General features: G+C 40.5%; 1 protein-coding gene across 1 annotated transcript in view; it reads left to right on the top strand.

Moving 5' to 3' along the window:
- The window catches only part of LOC128641868 (uncharacterized), a 74,347-nt gene that overhangs the window by 10,104 nt on the left and 40,882 nt on the right, over nt 1-23,361 (top strand). The window contains exons 2-3 of the mRNA XM_053694432.1: nt 20,185-20,450; nt 22,893-23,111. Of these exons, the coding sequence (XP_053550407.1) occupies nt 20,185-20,450; nt 22,893-23,111 (485 nt within the window). The remainder of the gene's footprint in view (nt 1-20,184; nt 20,451-22,892; nt 23,112-23,361) is intronic.

Genomic DNA, 23,361 nt, shown 5'->3' with positions numbered 1-23,361 from the left:
CTGAGAGAGAGAGAGAGAGCATGTTTATGTCAGAGAGAGAGAGAGAGCATGTTTATGTCAGAGAGAGAGAGAGAGCATGTTTATGTCAGAGAGAGAGAGAGAGAGAGCATGTTTATGTAAGAGAGAGAGAGAGAGAGAGCATGTTTATGTAAGAGAGAGAGAGAGAGCATGTTTATGTCAGAGAGAGAAAGAGAGCATGTTTATGTCAGAGAGAAAGAGAAAGAGAGCATGTTTATGTCAGAGAGAGAGAGAGAGAGCATGTTTATGTCAGAGAGAGAGAGAGCATGTTTATGTCAGAGAGAGAGAGAGAGAGAGAGAGCATGTTTATGTCTAAGAGAGAGAGAGAGAGAGCATGTTTATGTCAGAGAGAGAGAGCATGTTTATGTCAGAGAGAGAAAGAGAGCATGTTTATGTCAGAGAGAGAAAGAGAGCATGTTTATGTCAGAGAGAGAGAGAGAGAGCATGTTTATGTCAGAGAGAGAGAGAGAGAGAGAGCATGTTTATGTCAGAGAGAGAAAGAGCATGTTTATGTCAGAGAGAGAGAGAGAGAGAGCATGTTTATGTCAGAGAGAGAGAGAGCATGTTTATGTCAGAGAGAGAAAGAGAGCATGTTTATGTCAGAGAGAGAGAGAGCATGTTTATGTCAGAGAGAGAGCGCATGTTTATGTCAGTGAGAGAGAGAGCATGTTTATGTCAGAGAGAGAGAGAGCATGTTTATGTCAGAGAGAGAGAGAGCATGTTTATGTCAGAGAGAGAGAGAGAGAGAGAGCATGTTTATGTCAGAGAGAGAGAGAGAGCATGTTTATGTCAGAGAGAGAGAGAGCATGTTTATGTCAGAGAGAGAGAGAGAGAGCATGTTTATGTCAGAGAGAGAGAGAGCATGTGTATGTCAGAGACAGAGAGAGAGAGAGAGCATGTTTATGTCAGAGAGAGAGAGAGCATGTTTATGTCAGAGAGAGAAAGAGAGCATGTTTATGTCAGAGAGAGAGAGAGAGCATGTTTATGTCAGAGAGAGAGAGAGAGAAAGAGCATGTTTATGTCAGAGAGAGAGAGAGCATGTTTATGTCAGAGAGAGAGAGAGCATGTTTATGTCAGAGAGAGAGAGAGAGCATGTTTATGTCAGAGAGAGAGAGAGAGAGAGAGAGAGCATGTTTATGTCAGAGAGAGAGAGAGAGAGCATGTTTATGTCAGAGAGAGAGAGAGAGCATGTTTATGTCAGAGAGAGAGAGAGAGCATGTTTATGTCAGAGAGAGAGAGAGAGCATGTTTATGTCAGAGAGAGAGAGAGCATGTTTATGTCAGAGAGAGAGAGCATGTTTATGTCAGAGAGAGAGAGAGAGCACATGTTTATGTCAGAGAGAGAGAGAGAGCATGTTTATGTCAGAGAGAGAGAGAGCATGTTTATGTTAGAGAGAGAGAGAGAGAGAGAGCATGTTTATGTCAGAGAGAGAGAAAGAGAGCATGTTTATGTCAGAGAGAGAGAGAGAGAGAGCATGTTTATGTCAGAGAGAGAGAGAGCATGTTTATGTCAGAGAGAGAGAGAGAGAGAGAGAGAGAGCATGTTTATGTCTGAGAGAGAGAGAGCATGTTTATGTCAGAGAGAGAGAGAGAGCATGTTTATGTCAGAGAGAGAGAGAGAGCATGTTTATGTCAGAGAGAGAGAGAGAACATGTTTATGTCAGAGAGAGAGAGAGAGAGAGCATGTTTATGTGAGAGAGAGAGAGAGCATGTTTATGTCAGAGAGAGAGAGAGAGCATGTTTATGTCAGAGAGAGAGAGAGAGAGCATGTTTATGTCAGAGAGAGAGAGAGAGAACATGTTTATGTCAGAGAGAGAGAACATGTTTATGTCAGAGAGAGAGAGCATGTTTATGTCAGAGAGATAAAGAGAGCATGTTTATGTCAGAGAGAGAAAGAGAGCATGTTTATGTCAGAGAGAGAGAGAGAGCATGTTTATTTCAGAGAGAGGGAGAGAGAGCATGTTTATGTCAGAGAGAGAGAGAGAGAGCATGTTTATGTCAGAGAGAGAGCATGTTTATGTCAGAGAGAGAGAGAGAGAGCATGTTTATGTCAGAGAGAGAGAGAGAGCATGTTTATGTCAGAGAGAGAGAGAGAGCATGTTTATGTCAGAGAGAGAGAGAGCATGTTTATGTGAGAGAGAGAGAGAGAGAGAGAGAGAGAGAGCATGTTTATGTCAGAGAGAGAGAGAGAGCATGTTTATGTCAGAGAGAGAGAGAGAGAGCATGTTTATGTCAGAGAGAGAGAGAGAGCATGTTTATGTCAGAGAGAGAGAGAGAGCATGTTTATGTCAGAGAGAGAGAGAGCATGTTTATGTCAGAGAGAGAGAGCATGTTTATGTCAGAGAGAGAGAGAGAGCACATGTTTATGTCAGAGAGAGAGAGAGCATGTTTATGTCAGAGAGAGAGAGAGAGCATGTTTATGTCAGAGAGAGAGAGGGAGAGAGCATGTTTATGTCAGAGAGTGAGAAAGAGAGCATGTTTATGTCAGAGAGTGAGAAAGAGAGCATGTTTATGTCAGAGAGAGAGAGAGAGAACATGTTTATGTCAGAGAGAGAGAGAGCATGTTTATGTCAGAGAGAGAGAGAGAGCATGTTTATGTCAGAGAGAGAGAGAGAGAGCATGTTTATGTCAGAGAGAGAGAGAGAGCATGTTTATGTCAGAGAGAGAGAGAGAGCATGTTTATGTCAGAGAGAGAGAGAGAGAACATGTTTATGTCAGAGAGAGAGAGCATGTTTATGTCAGAGAGATAAAGAGAGCATGTTTATGTCAGAGAGAGAGAGAGAGAGAGCATGTTTATGTCAGAGAGAGAGAGAGAGAGCATGTTTATGTCAGAGAGAGAGAGAGCATGTTTATGTGAGAGAGAGAGAGAGCATGTTTATGTCAGAGAGAGAGAGAGAGCATGTTTATGTCAGAGAGAGAGAGAGAGCATGTTTATGTCAGAGAGAGAGAGAGAGAGCATGTTTATGTCAGAGAGAGAGAGAGCATGTTTATGTCAGAGAGAGAGAGAGAGCATGTTTATGTCAGAGAGAGAGAGAGAGAGCATGTTTATGTCAGAGAGAGAGAGAGCATGTTTATGTGAGAAAGAGAGAGAGAGAGAGCATGTTTATGTCAGAGAGAGAGAGAGAGCATGTTTATGTCAGAGAGAGAGAGAGCATGTTTATGTCAGAGAGAGAGAGAAAGAGAGCATGTTTATGTCAGAGAGAGAAAGAGAGCATGTTTATGTCAGAGAGAGAGAGAGCATGTTTATGTCAGAGAGAGAGAGAGCATGTTTATGTGAGAGAGAGAGAGAGAGAGAGAGAGAGAGAGAGCATGTTTATGTCAGAGAGAGAGAGAGAGCATGTTTATGTCAGAGAGAGAGAGAGCATGTTTATGTCAGAGAGAGAGAGAAAGAGAGTATGTTTATGTCAGAGAGATAGAGAGCATGTTTATGTGAGAGAGAGAGCATGTTTATGTGAGAGAGAGAGAGAGAGAGCATGTTTATGTCAGAGAGAGAGAGAGAGCATGTTTATGTCAGAGAGAGAGAGAGAGAGAGAGAGAGAGCATGTTTATGTCAGAGAGAGAGAGAGCATGTTTATGTGAGAGAGAGAGAGAGAGAGAGAGCATGTTTATGTGAGAGAGAGAGAGAGAGAGAGAGCATGTTTATGTCAGAGAGAGAGAGAGCATGTTTATGTCAGAGAGAGAGAGAGAGAGAGAGAGCATGTTTATGTGAGAGAGAGAGAGAGAGAGAGAGCATGTTTATGTCAGAGAGAGAGAGAGAGAGCATGTTTATGTCAGAGAGAGAGAGAGCATGTTTATGTCAGAGAGAGAGAGAGAGAACATGTTTATGTCAGAGAGAGAGAGCATGTTTATGTCAGAGAGAGAAAGAGAGCATGTTTATGTCAGAGAGAGAAAGAGAGCATGTTTATGTCAGAGAGAGAGAGAGAGCATGTTTATGTCAGAGAGAGAGAGAGAGAGCATGTTTATGTCAGAGAGAGAGAGAGCATGTTTATGTCAGAGAGAGAGAGAGAGAGAGCATGTTTATGTCAGAGAGAGAGAGAGCATGTTTATGTCAGAGAGAGAGAGAGCATGTTTATGTCAGAGCGAGAGAGAGCATGTTTATGTGAGAGAGAGAGAGAGAGAGCATGTTTATGTCATAGAGAGAGAGCATGTTTATGTCAGAGAGAGAGAGAGCATGTTTATGTCAGAGAGAGAGAGAGAGCATGTTTATGTCAGAGAGAGAGAGAAAGAGTATGTTTATGTCAGAGAGATAGAGAGCATGTTTATGTGAGAGAGAGAGCATGTTTATGTCAGAGAGAGAGAGAGAGCATGTTTATGTGAGAGAGAGAGAGAGAGCATGTTTATGTCAGAGAGAGAGAGAGCATGTTTATGTGAGAGAGAGAGAGAGAGAGAGAGAGAGAGAGAGAGTATGATTATGTGTGTGAGAGAGAGAGAGAGAGAGAGAGCATGTTTATGTCAGAGAGAGAGAGAGCATGTTTATGTCAGAGAGAGAGAGAGCATGTTTATGTCAGAGAGAGAGAGAGAGAGAGAGAGCATGTTTATGTCAGAGAGAGAGAGAGAGAGCATGTTTATGTGAGAGAGAGAGAGAGAGAGAGAGCATGTTTATGTCAGAGAGAGAGAGAGAGAGAGAGCATGTTTATGTGAGAGAGAGAGAGCATGTTTATGTCAGAGAGAGAGAGATAGAGAGAGCATGTTTATGTCAGAGAGAGAGAGCGCATGTTTATGTCAGAGAGAGAGAGAGAGAGAGAGCATGTTTATGTCAGAGAGAGAGAGAGAGAGCATGTTTATGTCAGAGAGAGGGAGAGAGCATGTTTATGTCAGAGAGAGAGAGAGAGAGAGAGCATGTTTATGTCAGAGAGAGAGAGAGCATGTTTATGTCAGAGAGAGAGAGAGCATGTTTATGTCAGAAAGAGAGAGCATGTTTATGTCAGAGAGAGAGAGAGCATGTTTATGTCAGAGAGAGAGAGAGCATGTTTATGTCAGAGAGAGATAGAGAGAGCATGTTTATGTCACAGAGAGAGAGAGCACGTGTATGTCAGAGAGAGAGCATGTTTATGTCAGAGAGAGAGAGAGAGCATGTTTATGTCAGAGAGAGAGAGAGAGAGAGAGAGAGAGAGCATGTATATGTCAGAGAGAGAGAGAGAGCATGTTTATGTCAGAGAGAGAGAGAGCATGTTTATGTCAGAGAGAGAGAGAGAGCATGTTTATGTCAGAGAGAGAGCATGTTTATGTCAGAGAGAGAGAGAGAGAGAGCATGTTTATGTCAGAGAGAGAGAGCATGTTTATGTCAGAGAGAGAGCATGTTTATGTCAGAGAGAGAGAGAGAGCATGTTTATGTCAGAGAGAGAGAGAGCATGTTCATGTCAGAGAGAGAGAGCATGTTTATGTCAGAGAGAGAGAGAGAGCATGTTTATGTCAGAGAGAGAGAGAGCATGTTTATGTCAGAGAGAGAGAGAGAGAGCATGTTTATGTCAGAGAGAGAGAGAGAGAGAGAGAGAGAGAGCATGTTTATGTCAGAGAGAGAGAGCATGTTTATGTCAGAGATAGAGAGAGAGCATGTTTATGTCAGAGAGAGAAAGAGAGCATGTTTATGTCAGAGAGAGAGAGAGAGAGAACATGTTTATGTCAGAGAGTGAGAGAGCATGTTTATGTCAGAGAGAGAGAGAGCATGTTTATGTCAGAGAGAGAGAGAGCATGTTTATGTCAGAGAGAGAAAGAGAGCATGTTTATGTCAGAGAGAGAGAGAGAGCATGTTTATGTGAGAGAGAGAGAGAGAGAGAGCATGTTTATGTCAGAGAGAGAGAGAGCATGTTTATGTCAGAGAGAGAGAGAGAGCATGTTTATGTCAGAGAGAGAGAGAGAGAGAGAGCATGTTTATGTCAGAGAGAGAGAGCATGTTTATGTCAGAGAGAGAGAGAGCATGTTTATGTCAGAGAGAGAGAGAGAGCATGTTTATGTCAGAGAGAGAGAGAGAGAGCATGTTTATGTCAGAGAGAGAGAGCATGTTTATGTCAGAGAGAGAGAGAGCATGTTTATGTCAGAGAGAGAGAGAGCACGTTTATGTCAGAGAGAGAGAGAGCATGTTTATGTCAGAGAGAGAGAGAGAGCATGTTTATGTCAGAGAGAAAGAGAGAGAGCATGTTTATGTCAGAGAGAGAGAGCATGTTTATGTCAGAGAGAGAAAGAGAGCATGTTTATGTCAGAGAGAGAGAGAGAGAGAGCATGTTTATGTCAGAGAGAGAGAATGTTTATGTCAGAGAGAGAGAGAGCATGTTTATGTCTGAGAGAGAGAGAGCATGTTTATGTCAGAGATAGAGAGAGCATGTTTATGTCAGAGAGAGAGAGAGCATGTTTATGTCAGAGAGAGAGAGAGCATGTTTATGTCAGAGAGAGAGAGAGCATGTTTATGTCAGAGAGAGAGAGACAGAGCATGTTTATGTCAGAGAGAGAGAGCATGTTTATGTCATAGAGAGAGAGAGAGAGCATGTTTATGTCAGAGAGAGAGAGAGAGAGAGCATGTTTATGTCAGAGAGAGAGAGAGAGAGCATGTTTATGTCAGAGAGAGAGAGAGCATGTTTATGTCAGAGAGAGAGAGAGAGCATGTTTATGTCAGAGAGAGAGAGAGAGCATGTTTATGTCAGAGAGAGAGAGAGAGCATGTTTATGTCAGAGAGAGAGAGAGCGAGCATGTTTATGTCAGAGAGAGAGAGCATGTTTATGTCAGAGAGAGAAAGAGAGCATGTTTATGTCAGAGAGAGAGAGAGAGAACATGTTTATGTCAGAGAGAGAGAGAGCATGTTTATGTCAGAGAGAGAGAGAGCATGTTTATGTCAGAGAGAGAGAGAGCATGTTTATGTCAGAGAGAGAAAGAGAGCATGTTTATGTCAGAGAGAGAGAGAGAGAGAGCATGTTTATGTCAGAGAGAGAGAGCATGTTTATGTCAGAGAGAGAGCATGTTTATGTCAGAGAGAGAGAGAGAGCATGTTTATGTCAGAGAGAGAAAGAGAGCATGTTTATGTCAGAGAGAGAGAGAGAGAGAACATGTTTATGTCAGAGAGAGAGAGAGCATGTTTATGTCAGAGAGAGAGAGAGCATGTTTATGTCAGAGAGAGAGAGAGCATGTTTATGTCAGAGAGAGAAAGAGAGCATGTTTATGTCAGAGAGAGAGAGAGAGAGAGCATGTTTATGTCAGAGAGAGAGAGAGAGAGAGAGAGCATGTTTATGTCAGAGAGAGAGAGAAAGAGAGCATAATTATGTCAGAGAGAGAGAGAGAGAGCATGTTTATGTCAGAGAGAGAGAGAGAGCATGTTTATGTCAGAGAGAGAGAGAGAGATCATGTTTATGTCAGAGAGAGAGAGAGCATGTTTATGTCAGAGAGAGAAAGAGAGCATGTTTATGTCAGAGAGAGAGAGAGCATGTTTATGTCAGAGAGAGAGAGAGCATGTTTATGTCAGAGAGAGAGAGAGCATGTTTATGTCTGAGAGAGAGAGAGCATGTTTATGTCAGAGAGAGAGAGAGAGCATGTTTATGTCAGAGAGAGAGAGAGAGAGAGAGAGCATGTTTATGTCAGAGAGAGAGAGAGCATGTTTATGTCAGAGAGAGAAGAGAGCATGTTTATGTCAGAGAGAGAGAGAGAGAGAGCATGTTTATGTCAGAGAGAAGAGCATGTTTATGTCAGAGGAGGAGAGAGGAGGAGAGAGCAGTGTTTATGTCAGAGAAGAGAGAGCATGTTTATGTCAGAGAGAGAGAGAGCATGTTTATGTCAGGGAGAGAGAGAGCATGTTTATGTCAGAGAGAGAGAGAGCATGTTTATGTCAGAGAGAGAGAGAGCATGTTTATGTCAGAGAGAGAGAGAGCATGTTTATGTCAGAGAGAGAGAGAGAGCATGTTTATGTCAGAGAGAGAGAGAGAGAGAGCATGTTTATGTCAGAGAGAGAGAGAGAGAGAGAGAGAGAGCATGTTTATGTCAGAGAGAGAGAGAGAGCATGTTTATGTCAGAGAGAGTGAGAGAGAGAGCATGTTTATGTCAGAGAGAGAAGAGAGAGCATGTTTATGTCAGGAGAGAGAGAGAGAGCATGTTTATGTCAGAGAGAGAGAGAGCATGTTTATGTCAGAGAGAGAGAGAGCATGTTTATGTCAGAGAGAGAGAGAGCATGTTTATGTCAGAGAGAGAGAGCATGTTTATGTCAGAGAGAGGGAGAGAGAGCATGTTTATGTCAGAGAGAGAGAGAGAGAGCATGTTTATGTCTGAGAGAGAGAGAGCATGTTTATGTCAGAGAGAGAGAGAGCATGTTTATGTCAGAGAGAGAGAGAGAGAGAGAGCATGTTTATGTCTGAGAGAGAGAGAGCATGTTTATGTCTGAGAGAGAGAGAGCATGTTTATGTCAGAGAGAGAGAGAGAGAGCATGTTTATGTCAGAGAGAGAGAGAGAGAGAGAGAGAGAGAGAGCATGTTTATGTCAGAGAGAGAGAGAGCATGTTTATGTCAGAGAGAGAGAGAGAGAGCATGTTTATGTCAGAGAGAGAGAGATCATGTTTATGTCAGAGAGAGAGAGAGAGAGAGCATGTTTATGTCAGAGAGAGAGAGAAAGAGAGCATGTTTATGTCAGAGAGAGAGAGAGAGAGCATGTTTATGTCAGAGAGAGAGAGAGAGCATGTTTATGTCAGAGAGAGAGAGAGAGAGCATGTTTATGTCAGAGAGAGAGAGCATGTTTATGTCAGAGAGAGAGAGCATGTTTATGTCAGAGAGAGAGAGAGAGAGAGAGCATGTTTATGTCAGAGAGAGAGAGAGCATGTTTATGTCAGAGAGAAAGAGAGCATGTTTATGTCAGAGAGAGAGAGAGAGAGAGCATGTTTATGTCAGAGAGAGAGAGAGCATGTTTATGTCAGAGAGAGAAAGAGAGCATGTTTATGTCAGAGAGAGAGAGAGCATGTTTATGTCAGAGAGAGAGAGAGAGAGAGCATGTTTATGTCAGAGAGAGAGAGAGCATGTTTATGTCTGAGAGAGAGAGAGAGCATGTTTATGTCAGAGAGAGAGAGAGCATGTTTATGTCAGAGAGAGAGAGAGCATGTTTATGTCAGGGAGAGAGAGAGAGCATGTTTATGTCAGAGAGAGAGAGAGAGAGCATGTTTATGTCAGAGAGAGAGAGAGAGAGAGCATGTTTATGTCAGAGAGAGGGAGAGAGCATGTTTATGTCAGAGAGAGAGAGAGAGAGAGCATGTTTATGTCTGAGAGAGAGAGAGCATGTTTATGTCAGAGAGAGAGAGAGAGCATGTTTATGTCAGAGAGAGAGAGAGCATGTTTATGTCAGAGAGAGAGAGAGCATGTTTATGTCAGAGAGAGAGAGAGAGAGCATGTTTATGTCAGAGAGAGAGAGAGAGAGAGCATGTTTATGTCAGAGAGAGAGAGAGCATGTTCATGTCAGAGAGAGAGAGAGAGCATGTTTATGTCAGAGAGAGAGAGAGAGAGAGCATGTTTATGTCAGAGAGAGAGAGCATGTTTATGTCAGAGAGAGGGAGAGAGAGCATGTTTATGTCAGAGAGAGAGAGAGAGCATGTTTATGTCTGAGAGAGAGAGAGCATGTTTATGTCAGAGAGAGAGAGAGAGAGCATGTTTATGTCAGAGAGAGAGAGAGAGAGAGAGAAAGCATGTTTATGTCAGAGAGAGAGAGAGAGAGCATGTTTATGTCAGAGAGAGAGAGAGAGAGAGAGAGCATGTTTATGTCAGAGAGAGAGAGCATGTTTATGTCAGAGAGAGAGAGAGAGAGAGCATGTTTATGTCAGAGAGAGATCATGTTTATGTCAGAGAGAGGGAGAGAGCATGTTTATGTCAGAGAGAGGGAGAGAGCATGTTTATGTCAGAGAGAGAGAGAGGGAGAGAGCATGTTTATGTCAGAGAGAGAGAGCATGTTTATGTCAGAGAGAGAGAGCATGTTTATGTCAGAGAGAGAGAGCATGTTTATGTCAGAGAGAGAAAGAGAGCATGTTTATGTCAGAGAGAGAGAGCATGTTTATGTCAGAGAGAGAAAGAGAGCATGTTTATGTCAGAGAGAGAGAGCATGTTTATGTCAGAGAGAGAGCATGTTTATGTCAGAGAGAGAGAGAGCATATTTATGTCAGAGAGAGAGAGCATGCTTATGTCAGAGAGAGAGAGCATGTTTATGTCAGAGAGAGAAAGAGAGCATGTTTATGTCAGAGAGAGAGAGCATGTTTATGTCAGAGAGAGAGAGCATGTTTATGTCAGAGAGAGAAAGAGAGCATGTTTATGTCAGAGAGAGAGAGCATGTTTATGTCAGAGAGAGAGCATGTTTATGTCAGAGAGAGAAAGAGAGCATGTTTATGTCAGAGAGAGAGAGCATGTTTATGTCAGAGAGAGAAAGAGAGCATGTTTATGTCAGAGAGAGAAAGAGAGCATGTTTATGTCAGAGAGAGAGAGCATGTTTATGTCAGAGAGAGAGAGAGAGCATGTTTATGTCAGAGAGAGAGAGAGAGAGCATGTTTATGTCAGAGAGAGAGAAAGAGAGCATGTTTATGTCAGAGAGAGAAAGAGAGCATGTTTATGTCAGAGAGAGGGAGAGAGAGAGAGCATTTTTATGTCAGAGAGAGAGAGAGTATGTTTATGTCAGAGAGAGGGAGAGAGAGAGCATGTTTATGTCAGAGAGAGAGCATGTTTATGTCAGAGAGAGGGAGAGAGAGAGAGAGAGCATGTTTATGTCAGAGAGAGAAAGAGAGCATGTTTATGTCAGAGAGAGGGAGAGAGAGAGCATGTTTATGTCAGAGAGAGAGAGAGAGCATGTTTATGTCAGAGAGAGGGAGAGAGAGACCATGTTTATGTCAGAGAGAGAGAGAGCATGTTTATGTCAGAGAGAGGGAGAGAGAGCATGTTTATGTCAGAGAGAGGGAGAGAGAGAGCATGTTTATGTCAGAGAGAGAGAGAGCATGTTTATGTCAGAGAGAGAGAGAGAGAGCATGTTTATGTCAGAGAGAGGGAGAGAGAGAGCATGTTTATGTCAGAGAGAGAGAGAGAGCATGTTTATGTCAGAGAGAGAGAGAGAGCATGTTTATGTCAGAGAGAGAGAGAGAGAGCATGTTTATGTCAGAGAGAGAGAGAGAGCATGTTTATGTCAGAGAGAGAGAGCATGTTTATGTCAGAGAGAGAGAGAGAGAGAGAGAGCATGTTTATGTAAGAGAGAGAGAGAGCATGTTTATGTCAGAGAGAGAGAGAGTAAAAAGAGAGAGAGAGATGTACTCAGCTGAGACAGAACAAAAGCTGGAAAAACTTCCGTGCCTGTTCATTTTATTATAGTGTGTCACTCAGGGTGCATACTCTTTTAGCACACTATGCCCCTTCACAGAGAAAAAATATCCTGTAGCATATCAGTCTGACCCTGCCCAATGACAGTCCAGCGCCGAAATACCAGGCAATTCTTCTCTGAACAAGAGAAAACAACAACCCCAGACGATCGTTTCGGCCTTTTGTGGGCCTCGTCAGTGAGGTGTCAGAGAGAGAGAGAGAGAGAGATTGAGATGTTTTAGCATTTTTGCCATCACTGCATTTAAACTTATTAGTTAACAAAGCTATATATTTTTTTAGTAGACATCCCAAAGTGATGATCTAGGGCCATTTTGGTTTATTTCAAGCCACTGTTTCACTGCCAAATGCGATCATATTAAAAAAATTGTTAACTTTTTCACGAACTTTGGTTTTCTCACTGAAATTATTTATACACAACTACTGCAGACATACGACAAATGTTTGTAAAAGGTTCTCTGGGGTCCCCTTTTGTCCAGAAATAGCAGACATGGCTTTGCAATTAGTTTTTAGCAAATATAAATCTGCTAACTGCTGCTGTGCACCACACTTCTGAAATTCCAGGCAGTGAAGGGTTAATTAGCTGGTAAGGGTAATAGCATTGTAATGTAGGGATTACCCTCCCACCTGACACTCCCCCCCCCCCCCCAACAGCTCTCTCCCCACCCACAACCACATTTCTGACCACCATCTTAAGTACCGGCAGAAAGTCTGCCAGTTAGGGATGGGCAAGTGTGCTGAAAGTGTAATTAGTTGTGTTAGAATGTATGGAAATTCGTTTTTGAAATTAAGAATTTTCATTCTTAATTCGCTAATCGAATGTTACTTTAGTTTTCGAATGTTCATAATTAAATCGAATATCCACATTCAAATTTCAAATGTAACACTTGATTTAATAAAAACTATCCAGAAGTTCATGTGGTAGGGAATTTAGTAAATTGATACATAATAGATACAAAAATATCAATTGTTTCTATTTTGAATATTGCATAATTTGAATATTACATTTACAGAGCGCATTAGAAATACTATTACACTAAACGAATGTTAGAATGTTGTGCAAACATTCAAAAAGAAACAAACAAAATGAGTTAAAATTAATTTCATTTTTCGAATGCTGCAAAACATTCACCCATCCCTACTGCCAGTATGAATCTTTTGGGCTTGTTTTTTTCAAATATTAATTTTAATTATTTTTATGCAATGTAGGATCCCCCATACCCTCCCACCTCCCTGATCACTCCCAAACAGCTCTCTAACCCTGCCACTCTCCTGCCCAATGGTGTCCGCCATCTTAGGTACCTCGGTAGCTATCTGCCAGTACCAAGTTTATAGATTTAGGTTGATTATTTTTATAGATTTATTAATTATTTTATATGTTTCTGTATGGTCTCCCCACCTTAATTCATCATTTTTTCTGTAGTGTAGGGTTCCTTCCCCTCCCTCCCTCTCCCATCCACAATTATCTTTCTGCAGTGTAGGGTTTTCTGCAGTGTACTCCCTTCTCCCTCCACTGCTGTTCCGCCCATCCGTCTCCCTCCATTCTACCGGCATGAATGAATGTTCTTTACAGACAGTGACACAGACCGTCACAGTCTGTAAGGATCAGGCATCTGCCTTCATATGGAACCAGAGCTCCGATCATGCTGTACTGATCATCCTTTACTGATCGTGCTCCGGTTCCATATAGAGACAGCCCCAGTTCCATATGGAGACAGATGCTTGCCGCATAGGAATAGCTGCTCTCAGCTGTAACTTTATAGCCGAGGCTGCTGTAACTTCCTGTAGCTAGGACATATATATATATATACACGTGTTAAGTGATATGATGCAAAAGTACCACATATATATATATATACACATGTTAAGTGATATGATGCAAAAGTACCACATATATATATATACACGTGTTAAGTGAAATGATGCAAAAGTACCACATATATATATATACACATGTTAAGTGATATGATGCAAAAGTACCACATGATGTATATATTCGTATTTTTGGATCAAGAGGTTAATTAACATGGTAACAACGGCCAGACTGGAAATAAAAAGCAGCCCTGGGAAATTTAAAGACCAGACCTACAGTATTTTCGGTTAAGGCTATAGAATGCACACGCCCTATTTCTCTAAAGTGGATTACTGGCATACGTCTTCCCTCAATATTATATTCAGAATGACATTATTTTAGTTTATAATAAAAAATGTCAGATTGTTGCTATATAGCCACCTCCAACCTAATATCATCCATGATTCGCTTTCATAGCGTGAAAATGATTATCCATAGTGTGATCTGGAGAAGACACTTAACAGTTTGTCACTTTGTCTCACAGTGAGACTTGACTAGACACTAGAAACTGTACAAAGGAAGCTACTAAATAGGACCTGGTCTAGAAATAAACCTTACAAGGAAATGCTGTTACGTTTATACAGTTAGCCCAGAGGAGAAAACAAGAGGTGATACAGCATAATGACCTCACCCCCTTCAATTGTAGCAGACCAGTCCCAGCTGCTACAGCCCACCGGGAAATCTCCTGGTATCCTGATAGGTCAATCCATCCATGGTAACTCAGGGTCTGAGTAAAATAAGAAATACATGTTAGTTATGTAATTTATGTCAACTGCTTGTGCTAAATGCAGGGCTCTCTCTGCTTATATTTATATTAAAGTCAATTATTTTCAGGAGCGGACTGAGACCAATCAGGTCCAGCTGGGCAAAAATTAGGGAAGGCCCCCACTGTCTCATACTGACCCAAATGTATTCAAATGAATGCAAATAAACATGGTAGCCTCCCTGCCCTTTCCCAGCCAGGCCCCCCAACCTCCAGGGCCAGGACCAACAATGTCAAGGGCCAGAGAAAGAGCCCCCAACCTCCAGAGCCAGACCTCACACTCCATGACCCTCAAAGCGACAGACCCCATATTCAGGCACCATGGCCCCCACTAAACCCACAGTTAAATGCATAGTTACTGATAGGGATGCTGTCAACCTCATCTTAAGCATCACAGTAGGAGGCATAGAGATGCCATTTGTGGCCCCTCCTACATACTGGGCTCTCAGTCCAGGTCCTATTTGCCCGGCTGATCAGTCCATCCTTGAGAACAGCACTTAGTTGCTTCCCTGCAATGAGCTGTCTGCAAAAGAAATGTTTTAACATAATTAAATACTTTTTTTAAATATAATTTACAAGGTATTGCAAATCAAGAGCAGCTCACAGATACACCCCTGGAATAGCCTGGTGTAAATTCATGTTCCTGGTCTTTGCTGCAGTCAGTTTGTTCAGATGTAAAAGAGCTTGTACTCTAAACTAATCAATTACTGTGTAGCATGTTGCACAGTCAGGAACATTTTACCATATTTAAAGAGCCATAATAGTTGAAAAAATGACGTGCTCTTATTCAACCCTACCCTACTATGTGTTTAACCCATGGAAATAAATTAAAAACATAGTAGAAGTGCCTATTGGGATCCACAGAGCACTGCTGGTCCATAGTGGAACCCACTGATCCAATCAGCAGCATTAGTCGCATGACTCAGATGTAGATCTAATGCTGCTGATTGGATTAGCAGTGGTTTCTGCTCAGGACCAGCAGGGCTCTGCGGGTCACAAGGGGAATTTCTACTATGTGTTTAGCACTTTTAATGGATAGGAAATGTCTTTTGTGATTTAGACAGAGCAAACCGTTTTTAAACCGTTTCTAATTTACTTCTATTGTGCTTCATTCCCCTGATATTCTGTGCTGAAGAGATACCTAGGTAGGCATCTGTAGCACTACATAGCAGGAAATAGTGCTGCCCTCTAGTGCTCTTGCTAATGGATAACATTCTTGCAAAACTGCTGCCATTTAGTGCTCCAGAGATGGGTCAGCTCCTAAGCTTACATCCCTGCTTTACAACATATAATAACAAGAGAATGAAGAAAAATTGATAATAGAACTAAATTAAAAAGTTGTTTAAAATTGCATTTTCTATCTGACTCATGAAAGAAACATTTTTTGGGGGGTTAAACACACAGTAGTGCAGGAATAGTATTAAAATGACTGTAATATCTCTTCACATCTACACCTTGAGATGTACAGTATATATTAATTGAATGAAACAACTTTGCAATATAATGTCATTATTGATTCTGCCCCCTTTTTATATAATTTAGCCTGGAAAATTTTCTAATTTTCAGAATATGAAATCCACCTGCTTTCTTCTCAAGGCTAGCCCTGCTACATATGCATCCCTAAGTTTCTTTATCAGGTAGCATCTGCAAAACAATGTACTTTATACTAACTTTATGACAGTGACTAGCCTTGTCGCTCTGTAAACTAAAGCCCAGATTGTCTCCTCCAGATACAGCAAATAGTGAGTGCAGTTGGCAATCAGGAAATAATTGTAGTAGCACAGTCTCTGCCCTCTCTTTACCTGCCTTTCATCTATATATTTTTATAGTTTTCATTGTTATCCTCCTCTGTTTTTTCCCCTTTGTACAGTACTGTATCATTATATTTATACAATCGCAGTTACGTTATAACTTTATCTCTTTGCACATTTGATTTTATAGTTAGAAATAAATATACATGCGATCAAAGTACATGAAGGAAAAAAGTTTAAGGGTCCGAATTACCATTGTGCGATCAGACATGATCCGATATTGTGTATCATGTCCACTGAACATTGGTAAATGCCCACAGCATACGCTCTCAGCATTTATCATTGCACTAGCCGTTCTTGTGAGCTACTGGTGCAACCACGCCCCCTGCTGATTTGCGGGCCAATCAGCCGCTAGCAGGGGGGTCAATCAACCCGATCGTATTAGTTCGGGTTGATTTCTGGCGATGTCTGTCCGCAGCCTGAGAGCAGGCGGACAGGTTATGGAACAGCAGTCTTTAGATCGCTGCTTCATAACTTGCGTTTCCGGCGAGCCTGAAGTCTCGCCAGAAACACAGGGCATCAAGCTCCGTACGGATCTTGATAAATATGCCCCTAAGTGTCAGAACTTCCTTAATTTATTCTACATTTTTATCTTTTTTATCATTCAGATAGATAAAAACATTGCACTTTCATGAACTTGTTGTCATAGGGAACGGGCAGAGTCCAAAGACAATCACAGCAGTGCGTTATACAGCGCTTGAGCCTACGTTATGGGACTCACATTCATGAAGGTGCTGTTCAGAAGATTATAAATGTAGTGACAAGCACTGTAAAATACAATCAATAAATATTGTAAAACAAACAAACAATACTTAAAGGGACACTGAACCCAAATATTTTCTTTTATGGTTCAGCTAAAGCAGCAATTTTAAGCGACTTTCTAACTTACTCCTATTATCAATTTGTCTTCCTTTTCTTGGTATCTTTATTTGAAAAGACAGGAATGTAAGCTTACAAGCCTGCCCATTTTTGTCTCAGAACCCTGGCTAGTGCTTGCTGATGGATGGCTGCATTTTGCTACCCAGGTGCTGAAACAAACATGATTCCTGCTTTTTCAAATAAAGATACCAAGAGCTTTATCTGAATCCTGAAGGAAACATTTGGGTTCAGTGTCCCTTTAATTACTAGAAATGCAAATATAGCCATTGAGCAAGCACAGCCAGTATGCCCATTATGTCTTCATACAAATGGTGTTCAGATGGTTCAGCAGTGGTATGAATGGAAATGCACTGCAATAGGTAAATCTTATATATTGACATTTCTCTTAGACACTAAACAGAGGGGTTAATTGAAAATAACTTTCCTATAACCTTAAGGGCTGAAATGGTTATTGTATTTGTCATTTTTGAGTGACTCCCGGGTAGCAAGTACTTAACACATGAAAATACATTTTTAGAACTTCTCTGTTGAAATCACGTTTGTGGCTGCAACACATGGATCCATTTTGCATTGTGATTACTTGAAAAACACTCTGACTAATGTCCATTGGCTGTAAAAAACAGATGAAGTGATTACCAATTAGTTAAAAACATGTCCTGGAGGCGTTGTGCCTCTGGCTGCTTCCGATATACAGATATGACAAGGGGGGGGGGGTGATATTTCTGGGTAACTGGGTTCAGCTCACAAGAAAAATCTTTTGTGCACCTAGGACTTTCCGGAATCAATGAGCATTAATTGTTTGCAGATCATACATTAGTCATTATTTTATAAGCTATAACATGGGGTCATATGGTTACCCTTCATTTTCTTTCTCAAAACAAGGAAAAGGGGACAGCACTCTCAGACCGGACCGGGTACACATCCCATGACCCCTAAATAGGCTCAGCTTTTGGTGCTATAGCACACTCTTAAAGCTACACTATTTCCAGAGTCACAGGCAGTTAACAACGGGCCTGCCTGGGTGCAGGTCATAGGGAAAATTACAAAACAGACAATACAGCACACAGAAAAATTCTAGCACTCGCTCACAAGCTCTCAGCTAAGATTAAAAACAAAACTGGAAGAGTCAGTTACTGCATTTGACCAAATGGGACAAGCCCAGGTACCACGCAGGGCCAGTGGATTGTATAAGGCGATCTAGGCAACCACCTTATTTCGCCCCAGCAGGGGGGCACATTTTAGAGCAGCCTCATTTTTTTTAACTTTATGTTCCTGAGACCTGTTCATTATCTTTTTTGGCTCAGCCATGCACGCAGACGCAGCATAGAGCATGGCACCCCCCCCCATGGTCCCATTCCAACCAACCAACACTGCCCCCTCTGGCACACCCACCCACCCCATTGCAACCACGCACGCAGCCGCAGGCCTCCAGCAGTGTGTAATTGGGGGGGGGGGGGCGGCAAAATGTATCCTCGTCTGTGTGGCCAAAAATCCTAGCACCGGCCCTGTACCACGTCAAGGTCCCTTCCAAAAACATGGGTCCCTAATGGAGCCACACAAATGCAGTCACGCACACAAATGCATGCTCTTAATTAAAAAAACTGGGAACAAGTCAGGGTTCACAGACTTATGTAATCACCTTGGGCATATGCAAAACAAGGAAAAGGGGACAGCACTCTCTGCATTTGTGTGGCTGTATTAGGGACCCAGGCTTTTGGAAGAGACCTTGACGTGGTACCTGGGCTTGTCCCATTTGGCCAAATGCGGTAACTAACTCATCCAGTTTTGCTCTTAATCTTAGCTGAGAGCTTGTGAGCGAGTGCTGGAATTTTTATGTGTGCTGTATTGTCTCATTATCTTTCTGTATGATTAACCAAATAGTGGTTTTATTTTTATTTTTATAAGTGTCATAAATGACAAAGTACAAGGTTATATGCTCTCAATCTGTTACCTTAATTTTTTTTTTTGCTTCCTGCTTTCCTGAGTGATAACATAAACCAATGACAAGGAAATATTTTTACATGTTTATCTGTTAAAAAGTGACATATAATACCTATACGTGCACTTAACAAGACAGCTGATAATTAGGTGAAACCAATGCAGAATAAAAATGTCTCTGTCATTTAAATGCAGAAATGCAAATTTGTGAGAACTATCTGAATGAATTACTAATTTTATGGGACAGTAAAGTAAAAAATTAAACTTACATTAATTGGATAGAACATGAGATTTTAAAAAACGTCCTATTTGACTTCTATTATCAATTATGCTTAGTTCTCTAGGTATCCTTTGTTAAAGAGTAACACTAGGTGAGCTCAGAAGCATCCTCTTCATCCATGGCAGCAGTGGTCCTCTTCTTACATGTTGGTAGCAGAGGATGTCCTCTTCATCCATGGCAGCGGAGGTCCTCTTCTTACATGTTGGTAGCAGAGGAGGTCCTCTTCATCCATGCTGGTGGTTGGTGGATCTCTTCTTTAATAGAGGTACTCGGGGGAGGTCCTCTCCAGTGGTCCTCTTCTTTTCTTTTATCCGATCCATCTTCATGCTGTCCCCATAGCACACTGAAGTTTGTATGCAGGTTTCCCCTTTTATAGGGGTGCCCTTGCATTTCTATTAGCTGATTTTTCAAATCAAATTCAAATCAGCCAACAGAAAAAGCTTTCATTCTATTAAAATTCTATTGAATTTGAATTGAAAAATCAACTAATAGAAATGCAAGGACAACCCTATAAAAGGGGAACCTACATTCATTCTTCAGTCTGTTACCGGGCCAGTATGAAGACGGATTGGATGGAAGAAAAGAGGAGGACCGTTGGCATGGAACTTCCCAGAGGACCGCCATGGAAGAAGAGAACCACTGTCATCGGCATGGATGAAGAGAACTACCACCGCCTTGGATCCCCGACACTGTGGACCTGCTTCTGCCCCTCTAAGGAGCCAGATTTAAGATGGTGAGTTAAAACTTGGGGTTCTAGCCTTTTTATGGCGGAAGGTTATTTTCAGTATAGTTATTTTTTTAGATATGATTTTTTTTAGGAAAAGTTTTTTTTTGGGGGGAGGGGATAATTTAGTTTTAGGATAGGGTTTTTAGGTGGGCTTTTTATTTTTTAGGGTACTTTAGTTCTAGTGTAGGGCTTTTTATTTTTCTGTAATGTTTTAGGGTTTAAGTAGTGTAGCAGAAGTTTTTCCAATGGGGGTTGTGATAGTTTAGGGGTTAAATAGTGTTGGGGTTTAATAGTGTAGGTTGGAATACTTGATTTTCATGGAGGGGTTGTGTTTAGTGCAATTATTTTTTTAAGTCCAAACCTTTAACGCAAGCTTTGAAGTTACATAAAAGTTTGAGCGTAAAATGCTATTGCGTTTGAGCGATTGCATTTACTTTCAACTAGAAATATGAGCGTAAGCACGGTCTCCATATTGCTGTTACGCATTACCGCTAACCCTATATATTTATTTCTCTGACCTACACTTGCTGTCTGTGCCATCCTGTCATGTACTTATCCTGTGTAAGGTGTGTTCTATCCTTCTCTAGTTTAACTGTTTTGTTTTGTTCCAGGAAAACAATCCCGCACACAGGAAAGAGACTGACAATTTTCTGCGAGGCTGCTAACATCGACATTGTGTTTCTTATTGAGCGGATGATCACAGATAACATCATGAAATCATGCAGCAGTGGCAGAGTTGTGTATTTTATGGATGACAGAGAGAACGAGTGGAAATCTGTTTCAATAAAATCATCTGTTATACTGTTTTATGGATGCATGGTAGCAAATTCCTTAGGAGATATAGCTAAATCTTTAGAGCCCATTATTAAAACCTATGGTAAGGAGCATTCTTACTTTGTAAACATTATTAATTAAAGGAGTCAATGTCTATTCTTCTGAATGTACTGTTTTTTATTCTGTATTATGTATATATGTATCTATCTATTTATCTATATTCTATCTATCTTCATTCTATCTATCTATATTCTATCTATATTTGTATTATATCTATATTCTATCTACCTATATATTTATCATATATCTATATTCTAATTATCTATCTATTTATCTATATTATATCTATCTTCTATCTATCTATCTATCTATATTATGTCTATATTCTTATTCTGTCTATATTCTATCTATCTATTTATGATCTATCTATATTCTAATTATCTATCTATCTATCTATCTATCTATCTATCTATCTATCTATACAGTAACATAGTAGATGAGGTTGAAAAAAGACCTAAGTCCATCGAGTTCAACCTATACAAATCTAAAATACTTGCAAAAAGCTCCAGTTATGCTTAAATAATCCCACTAAATGGTGACCCATTTAATACTAGCAATCATATCCATGAATTTTGTTTATAGACAGAAATGTATCCAAATATTTTTTAAATGTATCTAGGGTATTGGCATTAACTACCTCCTTTGGTAATGAGTTCCAAAATTTTATTGCTCTTACAGTGAAAAAACGTTTCCGTTGCAGGAGATTAAATCTCCTTTCCTCCAACCTTAAATTGTGACCTCTGGTCAGAAAACAATTTTCTTGGAATAAACAGCGCTTCTGCCATCTCTGTATATGGGCCTTGAATATATTTATATAAAGTAATCATGTCACCTCTTAAGCGCCTTTTTTTCTAAAGAAAACAAACCCAGTTTGGCTAGCCTCTCCTCATAGGTTAAATTCTCCAATCCCCTTATTAGCTTTGTGGCCCTTCTCTGAACTTTTTCTAGTTCTGCAATATCTTTTTTTGCGATCGGTCCCCAGAACTGCACTCCATACTCAAGGTGAGGTTTTACCAGGGCTTTATATAGTGACAGAATTATGCTTTCCTCCCTTGAGTCAATGCCTCTTTTAATTCATGCTAGTATCTTATTAGCCTTTGAAGCTGCTGCCCTGCATTGTGCACCCATCTTTAGCTTGTTATCTATTACTACCCCCAAATCCCTTTCCTCCTGTGTTTGGCTAAGTCTTGTCCCATTTAAATAATATGTTGCCTGCTTATTTTTACATCCAAAATGTAGAACCTTGCATTTTCCCGTATTAAATCTCATTTTCCATTTACCTGCCCATACTTCTAATTTTTGCAGGTCCCTTTATAACGAACGTTCATCCTGCTCTGACCTAATGACCTTACTTAACTTAGTATCATCTGCAAAAATAGAGGTGTCGCTATTTAATCCTAGATCCAAGTCATTTATAAAAATATTAAAAAGAATAGGGCCCAGCACTGATCCCTAGGGTACTCCACTGATTAACTTTATCATCTATCATCTATCTATATTCTATATATCTATCATCTATCTATCCATATTCTATCTATCTGTCTATCTATCTGTCTATCTTTATTCTATCTATCATCTATCTATATTTCTTCTGATTATCTATTGATCGATCTATATATATATATATATATATATCTCAAAAGTCCAAATAGCATATAGCCCAGCACTCCAACCAGGTGGGGCAGCCACAACCTGGGTGCAATCCTTATGAGAGATAGTTAGAGAACAGTGTGGAAGAAGGGCACTCTCAGGGTTTGTATAGAGAAAAATATTTTCTTTATTCTTAGAACATTAATACATGGTCGACGTTTCGGCCCTCAGTTGGGCCTTCATCAGGACAAAGAAAATAGAGATGCAGAAACAAAAACAATGGCCAACGCGTCGAACACCTGCAGTGTGATTAGCAAAACACATAAAACAGATAATGGCATGGCATAGAGCTTAATAGAAATGTAAAAATGGTGTGTGTGAACACTTAACGGCAGAACATAGCCAAAACAGTCTGTTTTTTTATTTTATTGGTGATGGTGATATAGGTAGTTTGTGTCTTGTTGCATATTGTTTCTATCATTCTATGTTTCTAGTATATGTTTATATGTTTGTCTTTCAGATAATACCTGTCCTGATGAAGGCCCAACTGAGGGCCGAAACGTCGACCATGTATTAATGTTCTAAGAATAAAGAAAATATTTTTCTCTATACAAACCCTGAGAGTGCGCTTCTTCCACACTGTTCTCTCTCTCTCTCTCTCTCTCTCTCTCTCTCTCTCTCTCTATATATATATATATATATATATATATATATATGTGTGTGTGTGTGTGTTTATCTATATTCTATCTATCTACATTCTATCTATCATCTATCTATCTATCTATCTATCTATCTGCATTCTATCAATCTATCTACATTCTATCTGTCAGCCTGCCTGTTAGTCCATCCGTCCGTCCATCTGCCCACTATTTATGCTATGTTTATTATTATTTAGGAACAGAACACATTATTGTGGTGCTTGGTTATGCGAATACTACAAAATCTGAGAAGGAGATAAAAGCTGAGTGGATTTTGAGCAAGTCCTCTTGTAGCAAAGTCATCTGCTTTACGGAGCAAGAGTTAGACTTGATCTCCCCATCTCTCAAAGGACCCAAAACTGCAGCAAGAAGCATGGCCTATAAAGTAAATTACATCAGGCATATCCTGAGCAAAGGTAATTTGCACAATGTTCTCCTCATTGCATGTTATTAAGGGCTTATATACCAGTAATTGTGCAGATATCGCCACTAGGGGCCAGACGTTCTTTTACTGTTTGACTCATTCCAGGAGACATTCGGTTATATAATAATCCCCCAAGATTAAAAAGGCAGTTTATGTATAGGATACATCGGCTGTCACCAAGGGGTTAACAATTTACATTCCATGGTTAACGGGTCATGGGAATCACCATTAAAGTTTCATCT

Source organism: Bombina bombina, chromosome 11 (genome assembly GCF_027579735.1).
Source record: "Bombina bombina isolate aBomBom1 chromosome 11, aBomBom1.pri, whole genome shotgun sequence".
Classification (NCBI taxonomy): domain Eukaryota; kingdom Metazoa; phylum Chordata; class Amphibia; order Anura; family Bombinatoridae; genus Bombina; species Bombina bombina.
This window is presented reverse-complemented; position numbering and strand designations above follow the sequence as displayed.